Source organism: Aphelocoma coerulescens, chromosome 7 (genome assembly GCF_041296385.1).
Source record: "Aphelocoma coerulescens isolate FSJ_1873_10779 chromosome 7, UR_Acoe_1.0, whole genome shotgun sequence".
In the NCBI taxonomy this organism is placed as follows: domain Eukaryota; kingdom Metazoa; phylum Chordata; class Aves; order Passeriformes; family Corvidae; genus Aphelocoma; species Aphelocoma coerulescens.
Genome location: NC_091021.1, coordinates 3,010,248 through 3,027,682, shown reverse-complemented (window position 1 = coordinate 3,027,682; position 17,435 = coordinate 3,010,248). Strand labels below are relative to the sequence as shown.

Below are 17,435 nucleotides of genomic sequence, written 5' to 3'. Positions count from 1 at the left end.
AATTAATTTTTAAATTGGGGAAGCGATCACATCGGAATTATTTTCAAGGAAGTCTAAAGTAACTGCTGTACTGTTACTAGAAGCAACTGCCCAAATCCTGCTCCTCGACTACTCTGTTGTCTGTGAGAGGAGGAGCTGCTGGAGCAGTGAAGAGAGGTTTTGATCTGTCACTGTCCTTGTTCTGCTGGAGAAGAAGAGGTGGCCTGAGTTGCTGAGTCTATGGAAAATGTTACTGGAAGCAAGCAAACAGTGCCAGTTATCAGGAAGAATGTCTCAGCCTGATGTGCCTGGGGAGCTGTGGAGTTTGTGACTTTGGTTACAACACTATTTTATTAGCACTGAAGCTGCTAGACTACTCCAGAAACATGAAGTACTGGCAGGCTAAACCAGAACTTTTCAGAGTATTTTGATAATGGAATGTTACAGAATTAGTAAATTAATTTGCCCAAAGAAAAGTTAAATGCTTTAATGGGCATATAAAAGGGCTCACCAGTGAGGAGTGGTGGTGGTTTGCTCCAAAGATGTCACAGTTTCCAGCTTTTTGGACATGTAAAGCAGTATGTAGCGTGGTCCTGGCAAGGTTTCACTCAAAATTCATTGTACAAAGACAGTAATCGTGGCTGTGATTTCTCTTAGGCTCTTATGAAATATAAATTGTCAAACTGTCTTTTGACAAGTACAGGTTTTGTTCCTTTTACCCCAAGTAATTTGGAGCCATCAACCCAGCAAATTAATCTTGTCTAGTTCTGTCTTTTGAAGAAATGCAGTAACAAATTAGATTGCTTCAACACGCCTGCACTATTTTAAATTTATCCACCAGTTCAAATTAGGAGATGGATTTCATACTGTATTCACAGGAGGGCCTTTGGTTCTTTAGGATTTACACAGTGGTGTAGGTACACAAAGTTCCTTGCAGATGAGAAGAAGCAGGATGCTTACTTATATCCAACACAACCGAGCCTCACTGGATGCAAGAACTTTGCTTTTAAGTTCACGTTTAGGTCAGTGCAGACACTCCAGTAAATTTGGTGAGTTCTTTGCTAGATTCCCGCTTTTGGCACTTTATGGCTATGGCCCTTATCAAGCCCATAACTTTATGTACATTTGGAAAATTTACAAGAACAGATTTTCAAACAAGATAATTCATTTTCTCCAGAGTGGGCTATGTGTCCTAAAAGTAAAAAAAAAAAAAAAAAAAAAAAAAAAAAAAAAAAAAAAAAAATTAAAATACTACTATCTCTGAGGTACTAAATGATTTTAGGGTTCAGTTCTGGTCTCAAAAAAAATGTAGAGATACAGTTTTAGTAGCATGAATAGTTCTTCTAGAAGGGCATGGATGATTTTTATTGTTCTAAGTACAAACGTGTTTCCAACCCAAACAACTGCACTGCATTTGTCATTAATCAATGCCAAAATCCAAGAGCATTGCCAGTCTGGAGACAAGAACAGAGCTTTTTTTTGTAGGACACTGGGACTGGAAACCTGCAGCAGTACTTAACTCCAGTGCTGGGGAAAAAAAGGGAACTGAAAGTGCAGTGATTCCTCAGAGTAAATTCAGTCTGGTCCAAGAAGGTGACTGTCTAGAGATTGCAGATTCTGGCTGCCCTGCAGCTCCTGGCTGAAATGGGATTCAGATGAGCATTTTCATGGAAACCCTGTGTTTCACCATCCCCTGGGGGGTAGTTTGGGGTCTGGCTTGGCTCCACATTTCTCTGTGGGTCCCAGGAAGGACGGAAGCCTGAGGTTTACATATGGAGTAAGCACCATCAGCCAAATACATTTTAGTGCACAAATAGTTTTTTCTCAGCTAAGTTGTCATCCCTCATAAGGATTCCTTGCACAGAAGTTGTTTGTACCTTTAATTGGCTTTGCTACCTTTCTTTACCTTTTCCAACTCACTGCATCCTATTTGAAGCAAGTGGCCAGATGGTCAGAGCTTATGTTATTCTAAGGACATAATAGGGGTACATCAGAAAAATTAGTACTTGTGTTCTAGCAATGGGCAACAGCAACTCAGCTGTGATTAGTACAAAGGCTGCTACTGTAGGGTCTCTTTGTGGTGGCAATGTGCTTTGTCATCACTCCTTGTCTGCCAGGTTGAGGAAGAAGGCTGAGCTCAGGGTTGGCATGGGGCCAGCCAGAGCAAAGCTCCCCGTAAGCTCCCCGTAAGCTCCCCGTGTTGCCAAGTGCACCAACAGATCCAAAGCAGGTTCTGGGAGCCTTGTGAGCTGGAGATCTAGAGGCTGGGAGATCTAGAGGTCAAGGTCTTGGAGACTTTGCATCTTCTAAGCAGAATCTGTTCATTCCAATGCAAATCAGCCTAACTGCTGGGTTCAGTGGGTTTGCACAGACCAGCCCCACCTGACAGCTGGGTCAAAGGTATGAAGAACAACCTATCTTCTGGCTTTTATCTTCTTCCAGTGTTATATCAAAGTGCCTTTGTTAGTGACAAGTAAGTATCCTTCATTAAAATACAGCTTTGCATCACAATTATGTAGTAGTTTTTGTTTGCTTTCCTAATTGGAGAACATTTTGAAAGAGCAATAAAACACAATTTGTTCCCTCTTCCCAAAATGAAACATCTCCTTTTGGAAGGAAGGAGGGAGTAAATTTACATTATAATGAGCAAATTGTTATGAGCCCATAGATCAGTGCTGACATAAAGGGTGACAGAAATGAGATGTTGTCATTTTGTGCATTCCCCCTCACATGCATCTGCCTGCGCATCCTGCTGCTCCTGAGCCAGGAAGTGGCTGTACTCGTGGTCAGCGATAGTAACACATCCTAACTCAGGGAGAAATTCCTCTGAAATGAATCATTCTTCACCAGGGCTGCCTAGAGCACCTCCATCCTTTCCCCAGTGAGCGCTAGCAATGAAGGCAGTGCAGTTTACTGCTGCACCTCCTAGCTGGTTGTTTTTTATTGACCCTCTCTATCTTCCTGTTGGCTTTGTCATTTCCCAGGACTGTTGGAATACTGGCATGGACTGACAGGATGAGTGCTCTGGTTTTGCTTCAAGCATGTGACTTACCTAGCAAAGCATTTAGAAAAATGCAGGGTGGGGGTCTGCCCCTGCCCTGCTCAACCCAGAGAGTGAACGAGCTGAAGCTTTGTCTCAGTTGTCACTCTGTCCTGCCCTTACTTTCTGGAAGTGGACTGCAGCTGTCCAAACCTTTTCTCCTGCCTGTCCCTCTCTGTAACAACTGGGTTCATCAGTGGTTTTGAGAAGATGGAAGTGACATTAACCCCCTGCCCAGCTGTTGTGGTGTCAGGGCTGCTGGAGAAATGGCATTTGTTTGGCTCCTGGAGAAGTCATCCAGCGATTGCCTGGAGAGTCTCGCTGCAAGTGCAATCTATATGCAATGCTTCTGTCAGCAAAGACTTGCTGGAGGGGAGTTTATAATAAATATTCACATCTGCTGCTTTGGACACTCTAATCCATCCTACAGATCTTTGCTGTGTCAGGCTTTGTTCTAGATGAAGAAGCCGGGTAGTTATAAAGGTTTGCAAATAGAGCATATTTATCATGGTTAGCTCTACTTCCTAGTTGCCTTCTTACACAAATATCCATGACCACACTAAGCATAAGTTGTGGTTAAATATTCTTGGTGCATTTGTAAGCTGTTTTAGACTACGTGTTTCTTTTGATAAATGGAGAAATGAAGCCATCAGATCTTCATGAGCAGAACAGAGAACATCATTGTTATGACCTAGTTTGAACGGAGGGACAATATATTCCCTGGATAAACTGTACATCACATAGGCACATCCAGGGCCCTAAATTGTTAAAACAGATAAATTCCTCCATGCTCATGTGTGTTGGGCAGTATGTTCCCACTGGCTATTTGGTGAATCACCTGAGTTATTAAAAATAGTAAAATATCTCCTGTTTTTCATCATCTTCCCAAAAAATGATGACCTTGGTGCCAGGTTGACTTTGTCAGTGTCAATATTAATTATTCTTCTGCTGGTGATGTCTTTGCTTTCAGAGAGAAAATCTCGATATGTAAGAAAAGCTGTAATCATTTGGAGGCTATATTGAACTTGCTCCAAATAGAAAAAGGTGTTTGAACAAGATCACGACTGACAGTACAGTGATCCCGTTGTTGTTAGGGCCACATCAGCTTTGAAATGAATGTATTGATTTTTTGTTTTGTTTTGTTTTTTTTGGTTTTTTTGTATGTGAAACTCATGATTATTATAGTTAATTTCTAAAGGACAATCTTTATCTGGAGGCTGGGTAAGTAAGAGGCGCTTCAAACATATCACCAGCTATTACCTCTGCTTTTATTTAAGCAGGAATAATAATAAACTTATAAACACATCCTGCTTCCTTAGGAGTGTTGAAAACTGAGTCCATTTGATTTGCAAAAAAGCACATGGAAACTGAGAACTCCTTAGAATCTTTTTTAGGTTTTCCTTTATTTTTTCTACTCTTAAACCCTGTTCTATACTAAGGATTTAATTATAGTCATTTTTTTCCATAAGGATATAAGGGAGCAAGCACTTGGTTCAGTTAGATGCCTGACCTTCTGGAAATTCACCTGAAAACTCACATCTTCATCAAAAACATGGTCTGATGTTGATACCTCCAGGTATTAGGAGAGCATCTACTCCTCTGGTGTTCAGTTGTGTGTCAGAATCTGTCCCTGAATAATTGTATCCGGATATCAGGGATTGTCCTGCTCTGGTCTGCACTGGGGCAGCCCCGCCTTGAGTATTGTGTGCGGTTTTGGTTACTGTAACATAAAAGATTTATTAAGCTATCAGAGAGCATCCAAAGGGCAACAAAGATGCTGAAGGGCTTTGAGGGGAAGCTGTGTGAGGAGTGGGTGAGGGCATCTGGTCTGTTCAGCTGGAGGAGACTGAGGGGAGACTCATCGCGGTCTGCAACTTCTTTGTGAGGAGAAGAGGATCTCTGCTGATCTCTGCTCTGTGGAGACCAGTGACAGGACCTGAGGGAATGGTCTGGAGCTGTGTCAGGGGAGGTTTAGGTTCGATATTAGGAAAAGGTTCTTCCTCCATAGGGTGGTTGGGCACTAGCACAGGCTCCCCAGGGAATGGTCACAGCACCAAACCTGACAAGAAGTCAAGAAGCATTTGGACAACATTCTTGAGCACATGGTGTGACCCTTGGGGTGTTCTGTGCAGGGCCAGGAGTTGGATTCGATGATACTTGTGGATCCCTTCCAACTCAGCAGATTCTGTGATTCTATCAAAATAGCCAGGCTCCTTGTGAGGAGAACATGAGGTCTGCAGACTGGCTTAATCGCTCCAAAATCCAATCTCATTGTGACTGATCTGTCCAACTTTCTGTTAATTTATCTCAGGAAACAGGAGTAGACACACGTGTGGCTTTAAAGCCACCATCTCAAAACTTCCAGCACTGCTCTCTTGTGTAGCCTTTGCCAACCTCGATGCCTTTGCTCTGTGTTTCAGGTGGCCTGGTGGCTCTGGCCAGCAGCGAGGCCTCCGTCAAGGTGCTGTGCCTGGCCGTGGGCCAGCTCTCCGTCCTGCAAGGCCCCAGGGTCGAGGTGCGCTGCGTGCGCTTCCATGGCCAGGATCACCTGCTCTCCGCAGGCACCGATGGCAGGGTTTGCCTCTGGACCCGAGCACAGTGACACACGTGGCCTTCATCGCCTTCCACAAGAGCGGTTCGACAACAGCAACGCCGGCTTATAGGTTCATAGCTTGTGTTTGCACTGTTCGGGGAATATTTGCCCAAACGGAGCATTATTTAGCATTTTATCCAAATAAACCCCTCAATTTCTCCCTCTTTCTGTTGTCACCGTGTTTTCCCCAACACCAAGAATCTCTCTTTTGGTGGTTTCTGGAGAAACAGCTTTACAATGACGCCTAATGCCAGCGCAGCCGAATTGCAAGGAGATTGATTTTTAATGTAGCGCAGCACGAGCCACAGGAGCCGGGGCGCCCCTTCCCCGGCGGAGCCCTGTAGGAAGATGAGGCGAAGTTTCCACAGTGCGGCCATGGGGAATGTTTTCCCGGACACCACCAGGGCAGCGGCGATGAGCCGGAGCTGGAGAGCGCGGAGGGGCTGAGGGAAGCGCCAACCCGCGGATCCGAGGGGAACCGGGCTGAGAGGAGCTCCAACCCGTGGATCCGAGGGGAGCCGGGCTGAGGGGAGCCCCAGCCGGTGGATCTAAGGGGGGCGCGGGGCCGAGAGGAGCTGGGCTGAAGGGAGCCCCAGCCGGTGGATCTGAGGGGAAGCGGGCTGAGGAAAGCCGCGCTGACGGCAGCCCCAGCCAGTGCATCTGACGGGAGCCGGTGGATCTGAGGGGCAGCTCTGAGGAGAGCCGTCGCCCCAACCAGCGGCAGGCGGAGCAGCGGCCGGGGCGGGGGCGCCCCGCCCTGCATTATTTTTTGGATTTTTCCCCCGGCTCTTCTCTCTTTTTTTTTTTTTTACCACCACCCCCCCCAAAAAAAAAAAAAATTAATCCCAATAAGAGCAGGCAGGGAGCGCGGAGCTGCGCGGCGCGGGCATGGCCGACGCCCGGGCCGGGGAGTCCCCGGAGGGGCGCGGGGGCTGCCCGCCCGCCGGGCGCGGGGCTCCTCCGCCCGCCCTCCCCCGCCTGCTTCCCGCCTAACCCGCGATCGCTCCCCCCCTTCCCCCGCCGAGGCGAAGCTGGAGCCGCAGGAGATCCGCTGGGCACAGGGAGGGGACAGGGATGGGTTGTTTTCTCTCCCCCGCCCGCCCCGAGACCTGAGGAGATGCAGCCCAAGTTCGCCGCGATGACTCTGCTGCTGGCACCGGGGTTTCTGCGCGGCATCGCAGTCTCCGGACCGCCTGAATCCTGCTCCCTCTGAATCCTCGGCGGCGGGTTAAAGCTCAGTTCTCATGTTGTGGTTGCTGGGCTGCCGCGCTCCCCTGTTTTGCGATGGGAGGTGGAGGAAAAGGGATTGTCCGTGAGTCAACACCGAAAACGTGATTAGGAGGAACTGCTTTCACTGATCTGTTTCTGACCTTTCAGTCCATGTTGGCCTGTGACCTGTCTCAGCTTTCACATCCAGCCTGATCAGGTAGGTGTGAATTATTTACTTGGGGTGAGGGAAGGCGGATGGAAACGTTTCAGAGACTTACCTACGATCCTGGCCTCTCTCAGGATGAGAAATTATGAGAAAGTTCAAGATATAAACTAATTCTGAGCCAAGCAGCATTTGTTTACTTGTTGAAATGTGTCCGTGCAAGACGTCTGCAGTCTGTCTCATTTCCAGGATCGAGCCGAGTGTCTGTGAGTTGCTGTGGGACATCTCAGCTGCTGTAGCAAAATCTAGTGCTCTTATTTATGATCTGGGGAGAACTTTTGTATACGTATATAGACACACACGTTTGTTTCGAGAGCTTCTTCATCAAAATCCAACAGATTCTCAAAATTGTTTCACATTTCCTCAGATATGAATTACTTTGTTTGCTGCTTTTTTTTTTTTTTTACCCTAAATGCCCACAAATCTGCAGTGTTGCAACCTACCTGTAGCGTTAGGTGGGGAGATTCTCTGCTCTGTAGATATGTAAAGCAGCCGTATCTGCATGAATCGCTGGATTTCTGAACAGCATGTTACAGTAGATACTGCTGATAGGAGTAACAAGAGGGTGCATAGTCCTTGTGATGGAAACACAGCTAGTACTTCAATTAAGAAGATATCTTTTCGAATTTGATAAAGCTTGTGTAATATCCGGTGTCTCCCTCTGTTGTGGCTTCGGAAAAACTGCTTTGTCAACAGGATCCCTTAGCCGCTTCTCTGGGATTAAAGCTTTCTCCTCCTGCTGCTGCTTTTTTGCTTCAATTAAGGGAGAATTAATTGCTGAACATCTGCAGTCCACCAAAAATGCCAATATATAAAAAATGTCTCCCCGAGGGGTGCGGGGGAGTGCGTGTTTGCCTGCGTGTGTATGTTAATGCATGTTTGTGTAGACTCTGTGTGCCTGTGTGTGCATGCTCTGGGAATGGAGGAAAAGAAGGGATGGCACACACACCCCAACGTTCCTTTTTTCTTTGATTTGTGCCAGGATCTACCTCCGTAGTTCTGCAGTCCATGTAATGCTGATATTTCATCTCATTTAAAAGTTTCCTGTAATACTTTGCCCAGGTTTTTTAAGAGAGGTCAGAAACCAGTTTGCTGCCAGGGTTGCACTGGCTGTTGGCTGGTGTGTGGGCAGGTTGGTGGCAGTGATGTGGCACCGTGGGCAGCCAGAAGTGCTCCCAAGACACCGGCACGGAGCCTTCTCCTGGCGTCGACTCTCCCGGGGGTGGGTCACCCAAAGCCCCTCTCCCTCCCGGGCTCCACCGCTTCAGCACAGCTCACCGAAGGTCAGGCCGTGCTGCATCGCTCCCAAAGTTTTAGAAAGGCTCCAGCTTAATCAGGCAGGCACATTTCAGCGGCTCCATGCATTATGCAGGCATTTAACATCCTGCGCTCCACGTTTTTTGCTGGGAATTACTGAAATGCTGAATAATGGAGAAAGTGAATTGCATCTTTGCTTCTGTCGGGATTAAATGTACCTGCTGCAGGCTGGGCTGTGTTGGTAGCCCAGGAAGTCTGTCTTCAGAAATGCTGTAAATAAGATTCTGTAGTATTCCACCTCTCACAGCCCAAGTTTAACTCAGCACCATCTTTCAGATCAGACACAGTTCTGACAACAGATTATGTTTAACTCTTTTTTCAGCTCAGGTTTCCCACCTCGGTTTAATGAAGTGGGCTGTGCTCCATACGTAGCACTAAGGAACAGTGGCCACCACAGGAGGTTTAGACCATTCTTAAACTTGGCTTCAAAACCCTCCGAGCTGCCTATCATCATGCAATTTCAGGCAGCTGGTTTAATTTCTGGTACATCCAAAAACACAACTGCAAAAATGAGGAAAGTAGAAATTAGATGATTCTGTGAGCCACCATTCCTTCAGAGATATTTTGTGGTCATACGCGTCCAGGCGTGTGTGTCTAATTTAGGTATTTCACATGTTTTGTTCTCTTTAGCAATAGTTAAGAAGAGGTTTAATTCAAGTGAAACAGTGATAGCTGTCTGTGCCGTTTAAAAACTCGTATTTATTTTCGGTGCTGATTGAAACAATTACCTTTACAAGTCAATATTCCTTGAATTTTGAGTTCATTCTCACTTAAAACTGTTTGTTTTCAGACCACAACACTGGTCTCCCTATGGAAGCAACTATTTGTATCTGGCATTAAGGTCCCATGGAGAAGCTGAGGAGGGGGATGGCTCTTCATATCCATGAAGCCTGGATACTTCTGTTTGTGCTCCCTGGTTTGGTCACTCCAGCTGCCATCAATCATGAAGACTACCCTGCTGATGAAGGGGACCAGACCTCCAGTAATGACAATCTGATCTTTGATGATTACCGGGGGAAGGGCTGTGTGGATGACAGTGGCTTTGTGTACAAACTGGGAGAACGCTTTTTCCCAGGACATTCCAACTGTCCCTGTGTCTGTACTGAGGATGGACCTGTTTGCGATCAACCAGAATGCCCTAAAATCCACCCAAAGTGCACAAAAGTGGAACACAATGGATGCTGTCCAGAATGCAAAGAAGTGAAAAACTTTTGTGAATATCATGGGAAAAATTACAAAATCTTGGAGGAATTTAAGGTATGGAACCCTTTCTTCAGTATTTCATGATTAGTATGCTTTAGGAATTGTATTTTTGTTGGGAGCTCTCAAAGGCACTCAGTATTTGCTTACTGCCATTGATGAATGCTGACGTTGAAGTCATTTTTAGCTGTGATGCAGATCTGGCTCATGTAAAAGCTGTCACCTACCCCTTACGTGCACTCCCTGAGGGCCAGTGGTCAGTCAAAAGCCCCTGTGGGAATTGCCAGTCCTCTCCATCTGCCTCCTTTGCTCATAGCATGGATCATGCTGGACTACCCAAGGGTGTGTAAACCAGTACTGAGTGCTTTTTAAGAACCCCTTTTGCAATTTGGATAACAAAATATTGATGGCACAGTGCTGAGAGTTGTTACTCATAACTGTATGAGCATGCAAATAAGTAGATGGTAAACTCTATTTAATTTTTTCATTTCAACTGTGATAAGGCTGTCTAGAATGGAGAAGATGAACTCCTAGGCAGATGAGCATCTCAGGCAATGAGAAGCGTGGGGTTTCATTGTAATGGTTGAGTTCATGTAAGGAATGTCATAAACAAATCCTGAAATAGATCTTAAAAACAAGATGGTATTTTCCAAAACCATTACACAACCTGCAGTTCTCATTCTAATGAGTTTGATCCCGTGCTTTCAATTCTGCTAAGAAAAACAGCATTTCACAATGAAGAACAGGGGCTGGAAAAGCTGTAGGTACACAAGTTTGTTCTTCAGCTCACGTGGCTTTAAGAGTTGAACCTCCATAATTGACAACAGCCTATAACTGTTCATGGCTGTGTGCCTGATCTTATTATACACTTGGCCAGTTTATTGTCTTTCCTGCAATGAAAATAATTTCATATAAGTCTGTGCACTTCACCAGTTCTTGGTAACATAGGCGGCAATTCCCTGTTTCACAGAAATTGTCATTTTCAGGGAAGGTAGCAGCTAGTAGTTCCTTTCTTCTATCATGTGTGGTGTATGTTTATCTTTTTCTGTCCATCTGAAACTGCAGCCACTGAGTCGGGACGAGACAGTTTAATGTCACAAACAAGGTAAAGCAAATGTATGAGGAACATCTCCCTGGGGGCCACCCTGATCAACCTGCTTTGCTTCTCTGAGGGATGTGAAGATGCTGATCTTGTGAACTGTTCAGATAAGTTTCTTCTTCTCCTGAGAAGGCCTAGCCCAAGTTCATCCCATGATCACATTTCAGTGGTCCCATTTTGACTGCTGTGTTGTCAGGTGGTGAGATATCCCACCTAGGTGGTCATGTTTTTATGTGAGAGGTACAAGGACGTGTTTTTAGGAAGCAGAAATTTGTAAGGACTCTTTGAAGGGATTTCAGTGTCATTAAAGTCTCTTGCATGTGAATCAAGGGGAAAAGTAGTAATCACTTTTCCTGAAAGAAATAATTTCATCCTGATAACAGCTTAAACTCTAGGGAAGCAGAATACAAAGGGGGAAGGCTATTGGAGAGGTTAGGAGCCATCTGGTTCATTGCTTGCTGTATTCAAATACTTGGGGTATTGTGTGGCAAGCAAAGTTCCAGTACCCTCTGAGAAGCACAAAGTAGGTGGTGTCACACCACTCTCACACACAGTAACCTTCTGTCCAGAACAGATCCTTCACACTTAATTTAGCTGACAGTCAAACTTTTGACCTAGACCTGTGTTTTGCTGAGAGCTCAATATGTTGTGGAATAGGGCAGAAACCAATGTTTCGAAATCTCTGTGTTTACCTAGAATAAACAGTGAATTGCTTTTTTACTCAAAGTACTGTAGGAGAGTCAGACAATGGAAGAACATTCCCAGGGGTGTTTGGTGGGAAAAAAAGAAGCAGCTGTGAACTATAACTTTATAAATTCTATAGGAAAGACAGAACTTCAAGATTGAGGAAGCTGCTGCTCTGAAGTCTTGACTTTATGAGGCACCCAACCATTTTGTTGTTTATTTCAACAGAATATTTTACCTGCTATCCCTGGAGATGAAATCCTGAGCAGTTTATAGGTTTTACAGGGTCTGAGTTCTTCCCTTCCCTCATCCCGTTGAATTTATAAGGTCTGCAAACTTTCTGACATCCGTTGTACACACACTGAAGTCAAAGACGAGAGGCTGTTCTGACTCAAACCCGGGCTGCTTTCAGTGGAAACAGAGGCACTGTTTTATGTGGTCTCAGAACCCTTTCACCCACTTGATTTACTTTTGCTGGTATGTAGATTCCAAATCGTCATCTATAGAAGTGCTTGTCACTGCTGAGTTTCAGCTGAAATTAGCCTCTATTTAAAAATCTTCTGCAAGTGTGTGTCTGTGTGTGTGTGCCAGGAATGACTCATCTTGTAGAAATTTCAGCTGCCTGATCTTTCACAAATTGGGATTAATTTTTTTCTCTTGGATTTTTTTTTCTAGGATATCAAAATCTATGAGAGGCTTCCAGTTGGGTGAATTTACCTGTATTGTTTCTAGATTTTTTCTTAGGTTTGGGGTGAGAAATCCAGATGTGATTTAATCTTTTTTTCTTATCACTGGCAGTAACTGTGATGCTCTCAGGGTAAAGGAGTAGTTACAAAGGCCCATTTCTTGAATATTTAGCTTTCTTCTAGTGAACAGATTTTGTACCTCTGATTTTTTGAGTCATAACAGTCATAAGCACAAAACACAAACATGACAACAAGCCATGTAGCTTAGACAGCTGTCCAAATATTTATACTTGTGCCCTCAATCATTAACATGTACAGCTGAAATGCTGAACTGAAGTTCAGTTGTAAATCTAAACCCATTAAGAGTTTTTCTTGTATCCTTTTGTAAAATTTTGTGTCCCTTGACAGATGGCTTAGTAACCCATGTAGCATCTTCATAGGTCTGTTATGGGTCCTGGGAGATGTTGGTGGGTTTGGGGCCCCAGCTGCCCATAGAGAGCCTGCCTCACCCCCTGGTTTCAGTGGGGCTTTTCCCCAGCTTTGGCTGAGACTGTGGTCCCACCTGGAAACCCCTGCAGGAGAGGCCAGCACAGTCTCTCTAATGTTAATCATGGTGTGATTCAAATGTGTCTAAAATACAGATTGATACCCTGTGGTCAGGATTTTGATACCTGTGGGCAGGAGAGAGGGTAGGTCTGGTGGGTTTTGCTGGGATCCCTCTCTCTCTTTCCCATCCTGTTTTCTGCTTTTCTCTTTGTTGGACTCTAATGGGATCGCTCAGGTTCCCACTGGCCCCTCTCAGGGCAGGGGTGGAGGCAGCTGTGGTGGCTGCAGGGAAGGTGTGAAGGATGTTGGAAGTCCCAGGCTGTTTTCCCCAGAGGGATTTGGCAGGAACTCTCGAGGTCACTTGGCAGCTGTTTTTTCTCCCATGCATCATCCTTGCTTTGATTTCAGTCCTGGAGGGTAAAGTCTGAGTTCTGAGTGCTCTGCACTCACCTGTAGGAGCAGAGATCTTTGGGGAGGTTGTGAGAGACAAAACAAGCAAATAGAGATTGGTCTTGGTTATTTTAAGTACACATGGTTGTGTCTTAAATGAATGTTCCCAGCCAGCAGCTGATGTAAAGTTAAGGAGACAGTGTTCCACCAGTGTGACGGATGTTCATTGGCAGCTGATGGGAGAAATCCTGCAAATGTCACTGAGGCAAGATTAAGTCACTAAGTGCTGATTAGTTTTTGCTCTCTTGCACGACTTGCTGAGAAAAGCACACATCTTTGGGAAGTGGAATTATGGAGTGGTTACGGTGTATTTGTGAGGAGCCACTGGAAGAGGATTGGGCTGTCAGTTTGGAAAGTCCATAATCAGCTCTGAAACTTCCTAGGTCTCTTATCACCCAACAGAGGCACATCCAGAATAACCTTCTGCAGACCTCTGGGTATGTAGCAAAATGCCATTGCTGGGAGATAAATGGTCAGCTCACAAGAGATTGTCAAGCTGACATCTTGATATATTGTTTCCATGTTAGACTGACAGGCAGGAACTGTTCCCTGTCCCTGCAGGAGGGTGAGCATGGTGCCATCCTCCTCCAAGGCAGTGGCAGAAATTTCCTAAGCACAGATACTAAAATATCTGTGTTGGCCTGGCAGAACAGTGGGTGAGTTATCCTTTGGGTGGGAACACAAGAGGTTTTGGCCTTCCTGATGATGTTCCAGTGAGAAGAGCAGCTTCACCCTGCAGTTGTGAACTTGGACTTGGGAAACACTCTGGACATCTTTCGGGTGCTCTTCAGTGGCTGTCCTCCTTTCTGCCAAGCACAGAGCAGCAATTTAATCCAGCCATTGGCTCTGCCAGTGATTGTCCTCTGCTGCTGACTTTATTTGCCTGCCCTTCCCAATGACTTCTCCAATTTCTTGTCCTCTCCCACCTTTGCTCCTCCCAAACCTATCCTCACTGAAAAAGCCCCTAGATGATGCCCAAATATTTGTCCTTTGCATCAGCACAAGTGTGGAGAGATGGGAAAACAGCCCTTGCTCTTGCCCTTGCCTTTTCCTCCACACTGAGAAAAAAAAAAAAAAAAACGACAAAAAAGCAGGAAGGGTGAAATTTTTGCTTCTAGGGCAAAATCTCTGCTGACTTGAAAAAAGCCAGGATTTTGTTGCTAAAGTTTTGCTTTATTTTTCTTTCCCCTGTTCCCTGCCACTATATCTTAAGTTCATTGCTTTGTTTTGTCCACAAATCACCTGTAATCCTTCCGTGATGGTTTTTGTATCTTGCTGACTTTATGTCTTCTCGAGCAGTGCTCTGCACAGTGGGGACACAGCTCTAGCAGGGTTCTTCAGGGTGTAATCAGAAGCCAAAATATATGAGGGACTGTATAAGCACAGCATTACCATACACTAATTCTCAGCTCATTATGGAAACCTTTACTTCAGAGTAGTGGTACCTCCTTCTCCTTTGTTAATGCTCTTTAAAATGTTTTATTAATGCAATTATCTGAATATAACTGAACAAAGCAAGGCCTCTCATCAAAAGGCACATGCAGGCAGGTATGCAGCTGCTATCCCAGCAGATCTCCCCTGAATCTCAGTGTGTCCATCCTGATGCTGGAGAAAAGAAGGCAGTGAAAGCAAAAAGTGATTCCCCACCCCCAGAACTATGCCAGAAATAGAAACTAAGTGGTATAAACAACAGCCTGGCTCAGACCACCAGGTACCCAGCCTAGGAGTGCAAGCTTATCAAATATGAATGGAGCACTTGAGATGTTCCAGAGTGTTACTGATGGGGTGGTGCTCTTAGGTGAGAAACAAGAGTGTGGCAGCCCTGGGTGGAGAGGGCCAGCACGTGGCCTCTGTTTTAATATTGGCATTTTTCTCTCCTAGATGTGTGCAGCAGCATTTTTTTCTACTATGACTCAAACAAGTGGGGCTTTTTCTTTTTTTTTTTTCCCTTCTTCTTCTTGTGTGTTCTGCAATTTCACATATGGCTAGAAAATCATAATACAAAAGAAATTCAATAACGTGCCTGTGCTTTAATAAAAGGAGGCATGAACAATGCCAGTTCTGAAGATAGCATACAGCCATTGAAATCGGACAGGGGAAACAGAACATCAGTCAGATGGAAAAGTATGATTTATTATCTTCCTCCTGGCAAAATTACAGTGACAATGTCTATGCAAAGGAATCTAAAATTACTGACTTACTGTATTTCTGTCATAATTGGTAGCAAGAAAACATACTAAAATAGATAGGTCTGTCACATATTGATCTATAGTGAAACCTGTTTTAAAAATTATGCTATGTACTTAGCTACTGATTTTGTAACATATATATCACATTATGCAAATATGTCATTACAGTAGGTGAAAGAAGATGGGCTTTATTCAGAATTCGGCTAAAAAAATCCATGGAATTTTCTTCCCTGGTGTTGCTGCCTGTTCTGAACTTCCCCTCCCCCTCCCAAAGACACGTGCTCCGGCCACGTGCTCCGAGCTCCTTTGTTCGAAGCGCGGGCAAAACCAAATGTAACTCAAACTCTTCAGCAGTGTCTGATTGGCCACTCACCCCAGGTCCTCCCCTTCCCTCTTCTCCGAATAAAGGATAGTCGAGGGGAGGCTCCGCCCTCTCTCAGCTCAGCTATCTTCCTGTGAACATCTGTGGTTGTCTCTCTCTTTCTTAAGGCTTCTAACTGCAGGGAATTGAGCGGGCAGGGAGCTATATTTCTCCCTCTTTGCTTCTGCTGATGGTATTTGCTCTGCAGCTGATACAGGTACCGATTTTAGAGCTATTAAGGTGCTAGATCGCCTGTGCTGCCTCTCTGGGCTGCTCGAGGCTTTCTAAGGCATTGAAATACAAGCGCTAGCCGGTATAAAGCTGAAAAGATACCATCCACACCCTGGATCACAGCAATACATGGGAGGCCCCAAAAGCTCAGAGCTCAGTGGTGCTGAAGTGGGTGAGACCCAAAACTTGAGCATCCCCACAATTCAGAATCAGCAGGAACTGAGCACAAGCCCCCTGTTTTAGTCACGGGGCAGCAGCCCAGTGCAGAATTCAGCCTGTACGTGCAATCCCAAAGGATTGGTATTTTTCCAGTAAATATGACACAGGAATTAATGTGTGCCCAGCATTTGTACTGCCAGAGCTGTGGCTGGGCTTTCAGTTATTCACTCTAGGAAACAGCCCATGAGCTCTGCTTGCTTCTAGAGTAGAGGCTGGCCAGGGAGCTACCAAAGGAGAGGGGATATCTGTGCACAGCCAGAGGAGAAGCTCTGGCACTTCCCCTGCCCTCCCTCCATTGCTGCTGGAGCCTTGCTGTTAAGAAAATAGAATATGTAGGATGTGCAGGTGTTACCAAATCCTTCCAAGAGTGGTAAAATCAAGTCTGAGGCTTTATTATTGTGCCAGATAATGCTTAGTGTGGCCAAGGAGAGAACTGCTCATCCCTTAGCTCTCCTAAACTGTTCATCTCTGTCACTCTGGGTGTTTCTGTGGGGCTGGTGAGCAGGTGATCCTCAGGTCATCAGCTTAGGAAGAAGGATGTCATCTTTAGAAACATTCACAGCTCATTGGTGAGAAGGTTTTAGGAAACTGTTTCCTACCAGAGCGTGGGGAAGTGCAGGTATGTGTTGTTGCCACTGGAATGTGCTCTATGCAGAATTGTATTCATTAGAAATAATGCTCAATCAGCCAATTATTCTAGTTACTGTTTTAAAAACTGTAATTAGATAAGTTATGTAGTGACAATGCTCAGTCTACTTGCAAAATAAGGATACGTGAGACTTCTTTACTCTGTTCTGTGGTAATTTCAGAGGTAAATCTTTGGGAATTACAGTAAAATCAGTATGCTTGGAGAAGCAATAGGGTTTGAAACAGGTCCTGAAAGCAGGGAATCTTTCAGTCTGCTAACTGTGGTCATCCCAGTCAACAAAACCTTTCTGACTGAGGGTTAGCCCAGTGTGCTCCCTGTGTAAGCAGACCCCAGTGTATTTTTTCATCACAGATAACCCATTCAAACCTATTTTCAGTTCACATCCTTCCCAGCTTGTGCTCATAACCAAATGATGACATCCCCTGAGGGACAGAAACCTTCCAGACCTTGCTGGCTCCTCTCCTGAGGGTTTAAGCATTGGCATGAGGCACTGGATGCAAGGGGCAGACAGGATGATTTGGAAAATGCCTTCTCCTTGGTGCCAGCTTGTAAAGAGCTGCAGGTTCTCTGCTGCCCTGAACTGCTGCATCTCTGTGGATCCCAAGTGATGCACTGGGATGTTGCATTGGTGTGAAGTTTAGTACCAGTGAGATACTTCTCTGTGGAGTTTGCGTGCTGCTGAGCTGAGGCAAGCGTTCAAGAGGGAGCTGCTCCTCCAAGGGGAAGGAGGCAGCATGTTGGGATGCCAGGGGGATGCAGG

At 45.3% G+C, this 17,435-nt stretch overlaps 2 protein-coding genes across 8 annotated transcripts in view; both read left to right on the top strand.

Annotated features, from left to right (window-relative positions):
• Positions 1 to 5,906, top strand: part of SPAG16 (sperm associated antigen 16) — a 381,268-nt gene extending 375,362 nt beyond the window's left edge. For 3 of the 6 annotated variants that reach the window (XM_069021765.1, XM_069021767.1, XM_069021766.1), the window contains one exon: positions 5,440 to 5,905. In XM_069021765.1, the coding sequence (XP_068877866.1) occupies positions 5,440 to 5,621 (182 nt within the window). In that variant the 3' untranslated portion in view covers positions 5,622 to 5,905. Of the gene's footprint in view, positions 1 to 5,439 lie in introns of all 6 variants that reach the window. The other 3 variants (XM_069021771.1, XM_069021770.1, XM_069021764.1) reach the window with 2 other exon arrangements.
• Positions 5,907 to 6,644: 738 nt separating this feature from the next.
• VWC2L (von Willebrand factor C domain containing 2 like) overlaps positions 6,645 to 17,435 on the top strand; it is a 48,276-nt gene continuing 37,485 nt past the window's right edge. For both annotated transcript variants that reach the window (XM_069021774.1, XM_069021775.1), the window contains exons 1-2: positions 6,645 to 7,038; positions 9,152 to 9,618. In XM_069021774.1, the coding sequence (XP_068877875.1) occupies positions 9,208 to 9,618 (411 nt within the window). In that variant the 5' untranslated portion in view covers positions 6,645 to 7,038; positions 9,152 to 9,207. The remainder of the gene's footprint in view (positions 7,039 to 9,151; positions 9,619 to 17,435) is intronic.